The sequence below is a fragment of the Aquarana catesbeiana genome, linkage group LG12 (genome assembly GCF_042186555.1).
Source record: "Aquarana catesbeiana isolate 2022-GZ linkage group LG12, ASM4218655v1, whole genome shotgun sequence".
In the NCBI taxonomy this organism is placed as follows: domain Eukaryota; kingdom Metazoa; phylum Chordata; class Amphibia; order Anura; family Ranidae; genus Aquarana; species Aquarana catesbeiana.
The window spans coordinates 19,863,058-19,876,347 of NC_133335.1; the positions used below are offsets into that span (position 1 = coordinate 19,863,058).

The 13,290-nt window shown below is 44.5% G+C and overlaps 1 protein-coding gene across 3 annotated transcripts in view; it reads left to right on the forward strand.

The window, feature by feature from the left end:
- TTLL9 (tubulin tyrosine ligase like 9) overlaps positions 1 to 13,290 on the forward strand; it is a 48,373-nt gene that overhangs the window by 27,575 nt on the left and 7,508 nt on the right. For all 3 annotated transcript variants that reach the window (XM_073607330.1, XM_073607331.1, XM_073607332.1), the window contains one exon: positions 12,853 to 12,911. In XM_073607330.1, the coding sequence (XP_073463431.1) occupies positions 12,853 to 12,911 (59 nt within the window). The remainder of the gene's footprint in view (positions 1 to 12,852; positions 12,912 to 13,290) is intronic.

Here is a 13,290-nt window from a genome sequence, read left to right on the forward strand (position 1 = left end):
CAAAATTTTTTCTTGGAGTATCCCAACCTGAAGGCCCCGCACCCTCTGGTCCTGACGTATCAGGATCGCCAAGGGCTCAATCGCCAGGACAGAAAGCCCCCGGAGACAGAGGGCACACCTGTCTGGTACCTCTATGTAAGCTGAATGGGGCTGACAGTAGGCCATTTACTCTAATGCGGGCAGTCGGGTCTCTGTAAAGTAGTTGGATCCAGGAGATGAACCTAGTTCCAAATCCAAAGCACTCCAGCACCTTCTAGAGGAAAAGCCACTCGACTGAGTCGAATGCCTTTTCGGCATCAAGCGCAGCCACTATTCCTGTGTCGCCCTCTCCAGCCAGATCAACGTGGGTGAACAGCCTGCGGATATTAATGTCCGTTCCTCTGCCTGGCATGAAGCCGGATTGATCCGAATGAACCAGAGCTGTAATCACCCCGTTCAACCGGGTCGCCAGTATTTTGGACAGCAGTTTGGCGTCCACGTCGATCAGGGAGATCGGGCAATAGGATTTGCAAAGTTCGGGGTCCTTACCTGGCTTGGGATAACCACAATCATCGCCTCCGACATGGAGGCCGGCAAGGCCCCCTCTCTTAGCGAGGACAGGAGCATAGAGTGAAACTTGGGAGCTAGTTCCTCAGTATACGTTCTGTAAAACTCAGTAGGGAACCCATCCGGACCCGGCGTCTTCCCGGCTTGGAGAGAGGAGATGGCCTGTTGGACCTCCTCAAGGGTGATAGGGGAGTCAGGATAGGGAAGTCAACATCCGAGAGGTATATGTGGAGGTCTTCCATAGAATAGTCCACCCGGGTGGAGTAAAGGCCTGAGTAATAGGATGTGAACCCTTCGTTAATTGCTCTAGAGGAGGTCTGTCTGACCCTGTCCTTGTCAAGCAGTGAAGGGACAATCATGGAGGCCGACTGTTCTCAGACCAACCATGCCAGCAGTTTGCTCCCTCGTTCACCCTCCTCAAAGATTCTCTGGGATTGCTGTAGTAGTTTTTTCTTGGTTAGTGAGGTGCGAAGCAGCATTACCTCTCTAGTGCACTCCTGAAGCTTAGTGTAGAGCTCCGGATCTCGAGTCTGGGTGTATTGGCACTCCAGGGAGGCGGCTCTATCTTCAGCATTAACTAAATCTGCCCTGTGCTGTCTGCGAACTCCACCAATAAGCGTTTGATACTGACCCCTAGATGAGGCCTTGAAGGCATCCCACACCACCGCCGCTGGGGCCGACCCGGGGTTCAGTGCCCAATAGGTACTCATCTGTTGACGGAACCCAGCATCCACCCCAGGGTCAGAGATCCAAAATCTCGACAGTCTCCACAATTTATCTGCAGGGGAATCTTCCAGAGACAACTGGAGGAGGAGCGGTGCGTGGTCGGATATTCCCCTCGGAAGGAAGGACACCCGTTGGACCCTGGATAATAGAGGTCTCCCCGCATATATCAGATCTATGCGTGAGAGAGTCCTATGAGTGGCCGAGTGACAGGTAAAAGACAGTGGGGTGTCGCCACCTCCACAAATCTATCAGCCCATACGTCTCCGCCTAACAGTAAATCCAAGCATTCCTCCATTGCATGTATTATATACCGTCTATCCGGGTCAAGCACCAGCCCCAAGAGTCTAAATGGCAGAGATTTGTGCACTAGAATACTAACCCCCCTGGCAAAATTTGAGTAAGTTGAGTTATATAGGTGGCCAATCCAAGGTTTTTTCAGACCAAGGGTCTTCCTTCCAACCCGGTGGGTCTCCTGAAGGACACATATATGAGGACTATATGTTTTAAGGAACTGGAACACCGGTGACCGCTTTACAGGGGAATTAAGGCCCCACGAGACAATTGTCAGTGATGCCATTCGACCGTCCAGTACATTAATGTAGGAGATTTTTCAGAGGTCAAGCCTAACCCGGATGGAACGGAAACAAACATCCTTCTTACACAGAGTAGCCCCTAAGGGGTGGTAAAGTTGCAGGCCCATATTACTGTGTCAGGTATACAAACAAATAATAATCAGTAAAACAGTAACAAAAACAAAACATTCCCCTCCCCCCTCCCTGCCAGCCCCCCCAGAACAGTGGGTGGCATTCCTTCCCAAAAACCGCTCGGAAAAACGGCAAGCATTGGAGGTAACGTGTGCAAGAGGCCTACTGTACATATTCTTGCTGACCCATAACAGCTAGGGTCGTCCGGATGATAAGTGGGATGCCGGTCTCCCAGCAAGCTGGGGGTACAAAACTTGGTGTAGGTAGTTGAGTGTTCCTGAGGCATACGTGGGCCCCTGGCTTAGAGTGAGGTTCCCTGTAAAATGAAAATGAGGTAAGAGGGAAGAAGGGTTCAGGGGGAGACGATGGTAGGCCCCCATCAACGGGAGAGCGCTGGGTTATGCGACTCTGGGTCTTCCAGAAAAAGGAGAACACTTGGGACGGAAGGGCCATATTACCCTCTGTAGATATAATGTCAAAAGGGGGGAAACAGAGTTATTCAGCAGAAAAAGCCAGAAAGCCATAGGCGAATGAACAGCAAAGAATACTCAATTGAAGCACAAACTGTGGAACTTATACTTGCTTTATCCCGCATGGATTGTATCAAGCCAGGAGGACGCCTCTTTTGGTGACGTGAAGAATCTCACTCGTTCTCCATCTTGGACCCGGAGTCTGGGGGGAACAGCATGCTGTATTTCAGATTTTTGGCGCGAAGACGGGAACAAACGATTTCCTTTGGCGCTGTGTCTCAATGGAATAGTCCGGGAATATTAGAAGTTTAGCATTTTCATACTTCAGGTCCCTTAATCATCTGCACTTACTTAAAGGATATGTAAAGGTTTGTTTTGAAAAAAAAAAAAAAAACATATCAAAATTACCTCCTCCTCTTCTTGAGTGCCCCGTTGGAAAATCGCTCTCCCTCGGGGCACTCGTGCGGGTGCCCTCCTGTGTTCTGCTGCTGCGTCCATTGACACAGACGGCAGGACTTGGCTCCACCCCCGGCTCCTGCGTCATTGGATTTGATTGACAGCAGTGGGAGCCAATGGCTGCGCTGCTATCAATCAATCCGATCAGGATGCGAGACACCGGCTGGAGCTGATGTGCTCATTCCCGTCGCTGGAAAGATCGGGTTCAGGAAAGTAAAAGGGGGGGCTCTGGGGGGCTGCTGCATCACAGGTTTTTCACCTTAATGCATAGAATGCAAACCTTGAGGGTTTATATTATTAAAATAATTACAGTGCCATTATTCATATACAGAAAGAGAAGGGACATTGTAAATTAAACATTGTGTGTTTAGTATCACTTTAAGGTACATATTTTGCTGTGCAGCTAAACTGTGCAAACAGTAAAACTATTTTAACATAACGCCACACAAAGAACAAAAAAAGAAAAAAAAAATCTATATACCTTAAAGCGGACCTTCAGTCATTTTTTCATCTTTCCATCTATTAAATCTTCTGCCCTTGTTGTTGTTTTAACTTTGGATAGTAAAACATTTTTCTTTCTGCCAGTAAATACCTTATACAGCCCACTTCCTGTTTCTTGTCTGGTCATTAGCCTAGACTTATGACATCATGTACAGCTCTTTCTCTCTCACTCTTGTGAGAGTTTGCCAGGAAGGGAGGGGGGATGAGTCATAAGAGGGCAATTGAGAGCTGCAGAGCTTGAGGTGTGCCTATGTGTGTCTGTGTAAATCCAGGAAGCTTCAGCTGCCCACAGTTAAAATGGCTGCCGCCAGACTCCGTGGTAGGAGATTTCTGCAGCATATTTGGCAAGTACAGAATCCTAAATCAAAGGCAATATACAAAAACTTAGAGTCTCTTTCAATATTGCGGCAGTGCTCTAACTGTTCAAAAAAGAGCAAGTATATACAGTTCATGCGTGGAGTGATATGAGCAGCAGAGAAGATTTGGATGTCACTTTCACTGCAGAGAAAAAATTTTTTCTCTCCTGTGGGGATGGATCTGTGAGCTGAGAGGAGGGGGGGGACTGTTTATTCCCCTAGAGCCTTTGGACTGGACGCTGAGCCGCAAAGAACTGAACTTCTGGACTTATCCTGCCTTAGGATTTTGTGACTGACACCTGGTGGACGTTTGGGTTGGAGCGGTGGAGAAGCTTCTTATGAACCAGGGCTCATTATGGCTGTATTTCTGGTGAGTGCATCCCCATAGGGGAAGTTGTCCCTCACACTGTGTTATTATATGGTGGAAGTACCCTACACGGAATGCAGTGAAAGTGACATCCAAACCTTCTCCGCTGCCCATATCACTCCACGCATGAACTGTATATATTTGCTCTTTTTGAAAGAGACTCTAAGTTTTTGTATATTGCCTTTGATTTTTGACGTGATTTTTAAGCAGCTGCTTTTAAGTAACTTTATAGTATATTTTTTATATATATATGTGTATATATATATATATATATATATATATATTGTTATAAAATAATTTATTGTTTACATCATTAGATTATCACAGGAATCTTATAGCCTAAGGCGCAGAGCGGTGTTTTATTAGGTGGGCATATTCTATAGAAAAACATCTACACTTTAAGTACAGAATCATAGCATATACAAAATTAATATGCAAAGTGGTTGGAGGGAAGCTTCGGAATGGCAGATGTTTTTATTACAAATTATGTGAGCAGACTACAGTTCTTCTTTAACCACTTAAGGACCAGAAGGATTTACCTGCTTAAAGTGGAGGGCCACCCTGAGAAATAAAAAGCTGCACCAAAAATCCTAAAAAAAAAAAAAAAAAATTTGAAAAAATTTTTTTTTAAACTTACCTGAACCCTTGTTGCTAGGCAGTCTTCCTAATCTGCCTCTTCCTATTCCGTGGCGTGTTCTTCTCCTCAGTGAGCGGCCCCGTTGTCTTCTGGGAACTGTGTGTGTTCCCAGAAAACCATTCACAGAGCGCCGCGCCGCTCACGCGTGGCCGCATGGCTCCACTGCCTGTTTCCCTTACTTAAGATGGCGGTGACGGGACCCAAGAGCCGAGGGACAGGTCGGCCTCGGGCGGCCGACATCGCGGGCACCCAGGACAGGTAAGTGTACTTATTTAAAGTCAGCAGCTACAGTGTTTGTAGCTGCTGACTTTAAGAAAAAATGTTATCTGTCTGGAATCCCGCTTTAATGACCAGGCCATTTTTTGTGATACGGCACTGCGTCACTTTAACTGACAATTGCGTGATCAACACTTTACCCAAACAAAATTTATATCATTTTGTTCCCACAAATAGAGCTTTCTTTTGGTGGTATTCGATCACCTCTGCGGTTTTTATTTTTTGCGCTATAAACAAATAAAGAGCGACAATTTTGAAAAAAAGCAATATTTTTTTACTTTTTGCTATAATACCCCCCCCCCCCCCCCAAAAAAAAAAAAAAAAAAAAAAAAACTATAAAAAAAAAACAAATTTCTTCCTCCGTTTAGGCCGATATAAATTCTACATATTTTTTGTAAAAAAATCACAATAGGCGTATATTGATTTACTAGTAATGGCGGTGATCAGTGATTTTTTAAGAGGACTGTGACATTGCAGCAGACACATCGGACACCTAACTGACATTTTTGACACTTTTTTTTTTGGAACCAGTGATGTTATTACAGTAATCAGTGCTAAAAATATGCACTGTCACTGTACTAATGACACTGGCAGGGAAGGGGTTAACATCAGGGGTGATCAAGGGGTTAAATGTGTTCCCTGCAGGTGTTTTCTAACTGTATGGGGGATGGGCTGCCTGGGGAAACGCACAGATCCGTTCTCCTGCATAGCAGCAAGACAGGATCTGTGTGATCTCCACTGTCAGAACAGAGATCTGCCTTGTTTACACAGGCATACCTTTCGTTCTATCGTTCTGTCACTGCGGGGAACGATCGCGGGTGGCCAGCGGACATCGAGTCCACCCCACCCGCTGATTGGCTCGTGCATCCACAAAAAAAGAGTTCCCGAGCCGACGTACAATAACAGCGATTCTCGGGAACGAGCCGACCTGCCACAGTACAATGCGGTGGCTGGACGGCACGTGGTTAAGATGGCCAAGGCCAGAAATGCTAGGGGGGTGTATTTCAAAGTGATTTCTCAGCAAAATAATGCATGGAGACACTGATGGAAGAGTTTGCTTTGAATAATAAAAATGAAATCAAATCGTTTTTGGTTTGTGGTGCTCAGGTGCAGTGCACTTCCACTTTAGCCTCGGTTCACACTGGTGCAGTGCAGGCAAACGCATCGAATTCCTGTTCAATTCGCATGAGATTCTTTGCAGTGCAATTTGAGCCCATTCATTTTGTTATGGCCTTGCACTGGAATCGGATTGCATGGGTGTTCACATCTACAGTGGGACAAAAAAGTATTTAGTCAGCCACCAATTGTGCAAGTTCTCCCACTTAGAAAGATGAGAGAGGCCTGTAATTGTCATCATAGGTATACCTCAACTATGAGAGACAAAATGTGGAAACAAATCCAATCACATTGTCTGATTTTCGAAAGAATTTATTTGCAATTTATGGTGGAAAATAAGTATTTGGTCAATATCAAAAGTTCATCTCAATACTTTGTTATATATCCTTTGTTGGCAATGACAGAGGTCAAACGTTTTCTGTAAGTCTTCACAAGGTTGTCACACACTGTTGCTGGTATGTTGGCCCATTCCTCCATGCAGATCTCCTCTAGAGCAGTGATGTTTTGGGGCTGTCGCTGGGAAACACGGACTTTCAACTCCCTCCAAAGGTTTTCTATGGGGTTGAGATCTGGAGACTGGCTAGGCCACTCCAGGACCTTGAAATGCTTCTTACGAAGCCACTCCTTCGTTGCCCGGGCGGTGTGTTTGGGATCATTGTCATGCTGAAAGACCCAGCCACGTTTCATCTTCAATGCCCTTGCTGATGGGAGGAGGTTTGCACTCAAAATCTCACGATACATGGCCCCATTCATTCTTTCATGTACACGGATCAGTCGTCCTGTTCCCTTTGCAGAGAAACAGCCCCAAAGCATGATGTTGCCACCACCATGCTCCACAGTAGGTATGATGTTCTTTGGTTGCAACTCAGCATTCTCTCTCCTCCAAACATGACGAGTTGTATTTCTACCAAACAGTTCTACTTTAGTTTCATCTGACCATATAACATTCTCCCAATCCTCTTCCGGATCATCCAAATGCTCTCTAGCAAACCTCAGATGGGCCCGGACATGTACTGGCTTAAGCAGGGGGACACGTCTGGCACTGCAGGATCTGAGTCCCTGGCGGCGTAGTGTATTACTGATGGTAGCCTTTGTTACGTTGGTCCCAGCTCTCTGCAGGTTATTCACTAGGTCCCCCCATGTAGCTCTGGGATTTTTGCTCACCGTTCTTGTGATCATTTTGACCCCACGGGGTGAGATCTTGCGTGGAGCCCCAGATCGAGGGAGCTTATCAGTGGTCTTGTATGTCTTCCATTTCTAATTATTGCTCCCACAGTTGATTTCTTCACACCAAGCTGATTGCCTATTGCAGATTCAGTCTTCCCAGCCTGGTGCAGGTCTACAATTTTGTTTCTGGTGTCCTTCGACAGCTCTTTGGTCTTCACCATAGTGGAGTTTGGAGTGTGACTGTTTGAGGTTCTGGACAGGTGTCTTTTATACTGATAACAAGTTCAAACAGGTGCCATTAATACAGGTAATGAGTGGAGGACAGAGGAACCTCTTAAAGAAGAAGATACAGGTCTGTGAGAACCAGAAATCTTGCTTGTTTGTAGATGACCAAATACTTATTTTCCACCATAATTTGCAAATAAATTCTTTCAAAAATCAGACAATGTGATTGTCTGGATTTGTTTCCACATTGTGTCTCTCATAGTTGAGGTATACCTATGATGACAATTACAGGCCTCTCTCATCTTTTTACATTTTTTGCCCCACTGTATGTGATCCAGTTCTGCCAATCGCACTGAGTTTTGCAAAGCATTTTTGGGGTGTCATTAAGTTTAACATTGACACGTGCAGCAGTTTGCATGGACGGAGTGCGATTTTGTGACGTGGAGCGGGAAATGCGCAAGAATTGCCGCGAAACCCACACCGCATCAGGGTGAACCAGGGCTTAAAGTCGAGTTCCGCTTAAAAAAAAAAAAAAAAAAAATTAAGTCAGCTACAAATACTGCAACTGCTGACTTTTAATAATCAGACACTTACCTGTCCCGGGGTCCAGCGATGCGGGCGTACCAAGCCTCGTTTGTCTCCCCCTCTTCTCTGCGGCGCCGTCATTGTCACTTTGGGCGCCCGGCTGTGGCTTCACAGCTGGGCAAGCACTGCGCATGCGCGAGCCGCACGGCACGTTGTGACTGGCTGGGCAATCATCTGGGACCTGTGACGTGTCCCAGATGATTGCCGAGAGGGAGGGGGGGAGAGGTGATCTCCCTTTCGGTGCCGCGCCCGTGCCGGGAGGAAGTGGGAGCTGGGACCCTCTAAAAAGAGGGTACCCCCCCCCAAAAAAAATGACATGCCAAATGTGGCATGTCAGGGGGTCACCTCCCTAAAGCGGAAGTTCAATTTTTAAATACTACTATATTATCTCAAAGGATGCATTCACTACAAATCCACCCTACTTGCCCTTTAAATCCACGAACTGTGAACAATCTGACAGCGCTGCGTGTTGCTAGTTTAGGCTCTGAAACAGATGGGGGGGAAAATCGAAACCTGCTTTAGATCAGATCCCTGATGAGATTCGCTTTCTACGAAGGTATTGATCATTAGAAGAAAACAACGTGAGCCGTATCGCATTGTTTCTGGCTATTTGGTTATTTGCTGTCGGTTGTGTCTGAGCCAAGTGGGCAGCTGGCAGCTCCCAGGCGTGTTCGTGAAACATGCGGTGAAACCGGCTGCTCGCTGCAGAATGACTCACACAAAAGCGTTCGCCAGAATACTGCTGGAAGAATATAACCTGAAATCCAACTTTAAAAAAAAAAAAGGGATGTTTTATCCAAATCAAGATATCCTGGCAAAGGTTAAAAAAAATTTATTTAGTTCACAATTAAGGATATTAAAAACATGCCAAAAGTGTTAGTACAGAATATCCTGTAAAGCTATACTACAGGTATGCTGATAGGAGGAAAGAGCAGAGCAACAGAGATGAGCTCATCAGACTCTCTTTTCACTTGTCCAATCACAGGCTGTTGGGGGAGGGACAAGACCTGTAAGTATTATTAAACTGCTGCAGAGAAAAATCTGGTCTCCTGCCTCTGTGCTGGATGACCGAGCTATGTAAATCTCTGGACTGGATGGACAGAAATTCAAATCCTTTGGCAGATAACTTATCTGACATATATTTGTTTATTGTATGTATATATAGCTGTTTTCCTTGAGTTTAACGTTAAACCTGCTCTGCCACTTCCTGTAAAAACACAAGGTTGGATCCTCACTCTCTACTGCTGTCAAAGATTTTTTGCATCCCACACACTTCCTGGGTGTGTCAGATGCCTGTTCCCCTGCTGTGGTGTCCTGTGACAATATATGGTTGGCAGAAGGAACCACAGAGAATAGTTTTTAAATGTAGTCAGTTACTTTAAAGTAAACCTGTGCTCTGTCTATGGTAAACCTGTGCTCTGTCTATGGTAAACTTGTGCTCTGTCTATGGTAAACCTGTGCGTTGTCTATGGTAAACCTGTGCGTTGTCTATGGTAAACCTGTGCGTTGTCTATGGTAAACCTGTGCGTTGTCTATGGTAAACCTGTGCTTTGTCTATGGTAAACCTGTGCTTTGTCTATGGTAAACCTGTGCTTTGTCTATGGTAAACCTGTGCTTTGTCTATGGTAAACTTGTGCTCTGTCTATGGTAAACCTGTGCTTTGTCTATGGTAAACCTGTGCTCTGTCTATGGTAAACCTGTGCTTTGTCTATGGTAAACCTGTGCTTTGTCTATGGTAAACCTTGCGTTGTCTATGGTAAAGTTTGGTAAACCTGTGCTTTGTCTTTTTCATAAACCCGTGCTTTTGTCTTTTTCTTAAACCTGTGCTTTGTCTTTTGTAAACCTGTGCTTTGTCTATGGTAAACCTGTGCTTTGTCTTTTGTAAACCTGTGCTTTGTCTATGGTAAACCTGTGCTCTGTCTGTTTGGTAAACCTGTGCTTTGTCTTTTTGGTAAACCTGTGCTTTGTCTATGGTAAACCTGTGCTTTGTCTATGGTAAACTTGTGCTTTGTCTATGGTAAACCTGTGCTTTGTCTATGGTAAACCTGTGCTCTGTCTTTTTGGTAAACCTGTGCTTTGTCTTTTTGGTAAACCTGTGCTCTGTCTATGGTAAACCTGTGCTCTGTCTATGGTAAACCTGTGCTTTGTCTATGGTAAACCTGTGCTTTGTCTATGGTAAACTTGTGCTTTGTCTATGGTAAACCTGTGCTTTGTCTATGGTAAACCTGTGCTTTGTCTATGGTAAACTTGTGCTTTGTCTATGGTAAACCTGAGCGTTGTCTATGGTAAACCTGTGCGTTGTCTATGGTAAACCTGTGCTTTGTCTATGGTAAACCTTGCGTTGTCTATGGTAAAGTTTGGTAAACCTGTGCTTTGTCTTTTTCATAAACCCGTGCTTTTGTCTTTTTCTTAAACCTGTGCTTTGTCTTTTTCATAAACCCGTGCTTTGTCTTTTTCATAAACCCGTGCTTTGTCTATGGTAAACCTGTGCTCTGTCTATGGTAAACCTGTGCTCTGTCTATGGTAAACCTGTGCTCTGTCTATGGTATACCTGTGCTCTGTCTATGGTAAACCTGTGCTCTGTCTATGGTAAACCTGTGCTCTGTCTATGGTAAACTTGTGCTCTGTCTATGATAAACCTGTGCTCTGTCTATGGTAAACCTTGCGTTGTCTATGGTAAACCTTGCGTTGTCTATGGTAAAGTTTGGTAAACCCGTGCTTTTGTCTTTTTCTTAAACCTGTGCTTTGTCTTTTGTAAACCTGTGCTTTGTCTTTTGTAAACCTGTGCTTTGTCTATGGTAAACCTGTGCTTTGTCTTTTTCTTAAACCTGTGCTCTGTCTTTTTCATAAACCTGTGCTTTGTCTATGGTAAACCTGTGCTCTGTCTTTTTGGTAAACCTGTGCTTTGTCTTTTTGGTAAACCTGTGCTTTGTCTATGGTAAACCTGTGCTTTGTCTTTTGTAAACCTGTGCTTTGTCTTTTGTAAACCTGTGCTTTGTCTATGGTAAACCTGTACTCTGTCTTTTTCATAAACCTGTGCTTTGTCTATGGTAAACTTGTGCTTTGTCTATGGCAAACTTGTGCGTTGTCTATGGTAAACCTGTGCTCTGTCTTTTTGGTAAACCTGTGCTTTGTCTATGGTAAACCTGTGCTTTGTCTATGGTAAACCTGTGCTTTGTCTTTTTGGTAAACCTGTGCTTTGTCTATGGTAAACCTGTGCTTTTGTCTTTTTGGTAAACCTGTGCTTTGTCTTTGGTAAACCTGTGCTTTGTCTTTTTGGTAAACCTGTGCTTTTGTCTTTTTGGTAAACCTGTGCTTTGTCTTTGGTAAACCTGTGCTTTGTCTATGGTAAACCTGTGCTCTGTCTTTTTGGTAAACCTGTGCTCTGTCTTTGGTAAACCTGTGCTTTTGTCTTTTTGGTAAACCTGTGCTTTGTCTTTGGTAAACCTGTGCTTTGTCTATGGTAAACCTGTGCTCTGTCTTTTTGGTAAACCTGTGCTCTGTCTTTGGTAAACCTGTGCTTTGTCTTTTTGGTAAACCTGTGCTTTGTCTATGGTAAACCTGTGCTTTTGTCTTTTTGGTAAACCTGTGCTTTGTCTTTTTGGTAAACCTGTGCTTTGTCTTTGGTAAACCTGTGCTCTGTCTTTTTGGTAAACCTGTGCTTTGTCTTTTTGGTAAACCTGTGCTTTGTCTATGGTAAACCTGTGCTTTTGTCTTTTTGGTAAACCTGTGCTTTGTCTTTGGTAAACCTGTGCTTTTGTCTTTTTGGTAAACCTGTGCTTTGTCTTTGGTAAACCTGTGCTTTGTCTTTTTGGTAAACCTGTGCTTTGTCTTTGGTAAACCTGTGCTTTTGTCTATGGTAAACCTGTGCTTTGTCTTTTTTGTAAACCTGTGCTTTGTCTTTGGTAAACTTGTGCTTTGTCTATGGTAAACCTGTGCTTTGTCTATGGTAAACTTGTACTTTGTCTTTGGTAAACCTGTGCTTTGTCTATGCAGGGCAAACCAACAGCCTTTGATGCCTCCCATCTCCTCCCCAGCAGCAAATACTCTCATTTATTTGTGCTTATGTTTTGGAGATCGAGTTTAAAGTGTTACTAAACCCACAACAGTAAAATCAGTCTGTATATGCAGTAAAGCATGCTTGTTATACTCACTGTGGAACCTAAGGGGTTAATCCTCTGCATTGTGTAAAAAGGCTGTTTAAACATGTCTTCTCTGATCCTGCCCTTCTACTACTGTCCCTAATCCATCTGCTGATAGCACAGAGCCTTGAAGGCACTCTGCACATGCTCAGTTTGGTGTGTATTGCTAGAGTTTTTTTATTTTTATTTTTTGGGAGGGTGCATTTGATCAGCGGAGGGCCAATCGGCACTGTCCAGAGAGAGGGTCAGGGGTCGTGCAGCCTTATAGGACAGTCAGAGGAGAATGAAAACTCCTCCTACAAGCTTTAACCAGTGCTCAGCCGGACACTGATAGACTGCTATATACTGCTGATGAGAAAAGGTATTTAACAGTTTATATTTACTAAAATAACTGCATTTCCATGTTCTGTGTACTGTGGGAGACCAAATATAGTGAATGCAGGCTCCTGGGTATAGTAACACTTTAAATATTGTTGTAGGTACTGCTTCTAGCCACAAAAATGTGGATACAAATAAGGATATCATATGGGTGGCTGGTTTAAAGTTTTCTGGAGGTTCTCTTTAACTTGGCAATACAGATATACATTTGACCAATGTGGCTGTGCAGAAAACGGCACCGGACTATGACCCAGAGAAGGTGAGAGAAGAATTCAAGGGACTTTTTGTATCAGTGCTATGCAAACAGTTGCTGAGAAATCCTCGTTCACCTGGAAAAAATAACGTACCTTGTACCCTACCCAGGCATGATAGGCAAAGCAACAGCTTCTTCTCTGTTTCCTCCACTCTCAGCAGCACATACCTATACTTCACTCCATTCAGTCACCGGGCTCAGTATTCCCAGGTTTGGGGGGGCATGTGACTCACTCTCTTTTACTATCGTATATCAGCACAGGTGATTGGCCTAGCCCTGTAACATGGAGTTACAGATGTGTGGGGCTGGGAGTGCGATGATACCATTTGAGATCTATGAGTCCCTCTGCCATGGTAGGAGATGGGTCTTATAGTCTTCCATACGC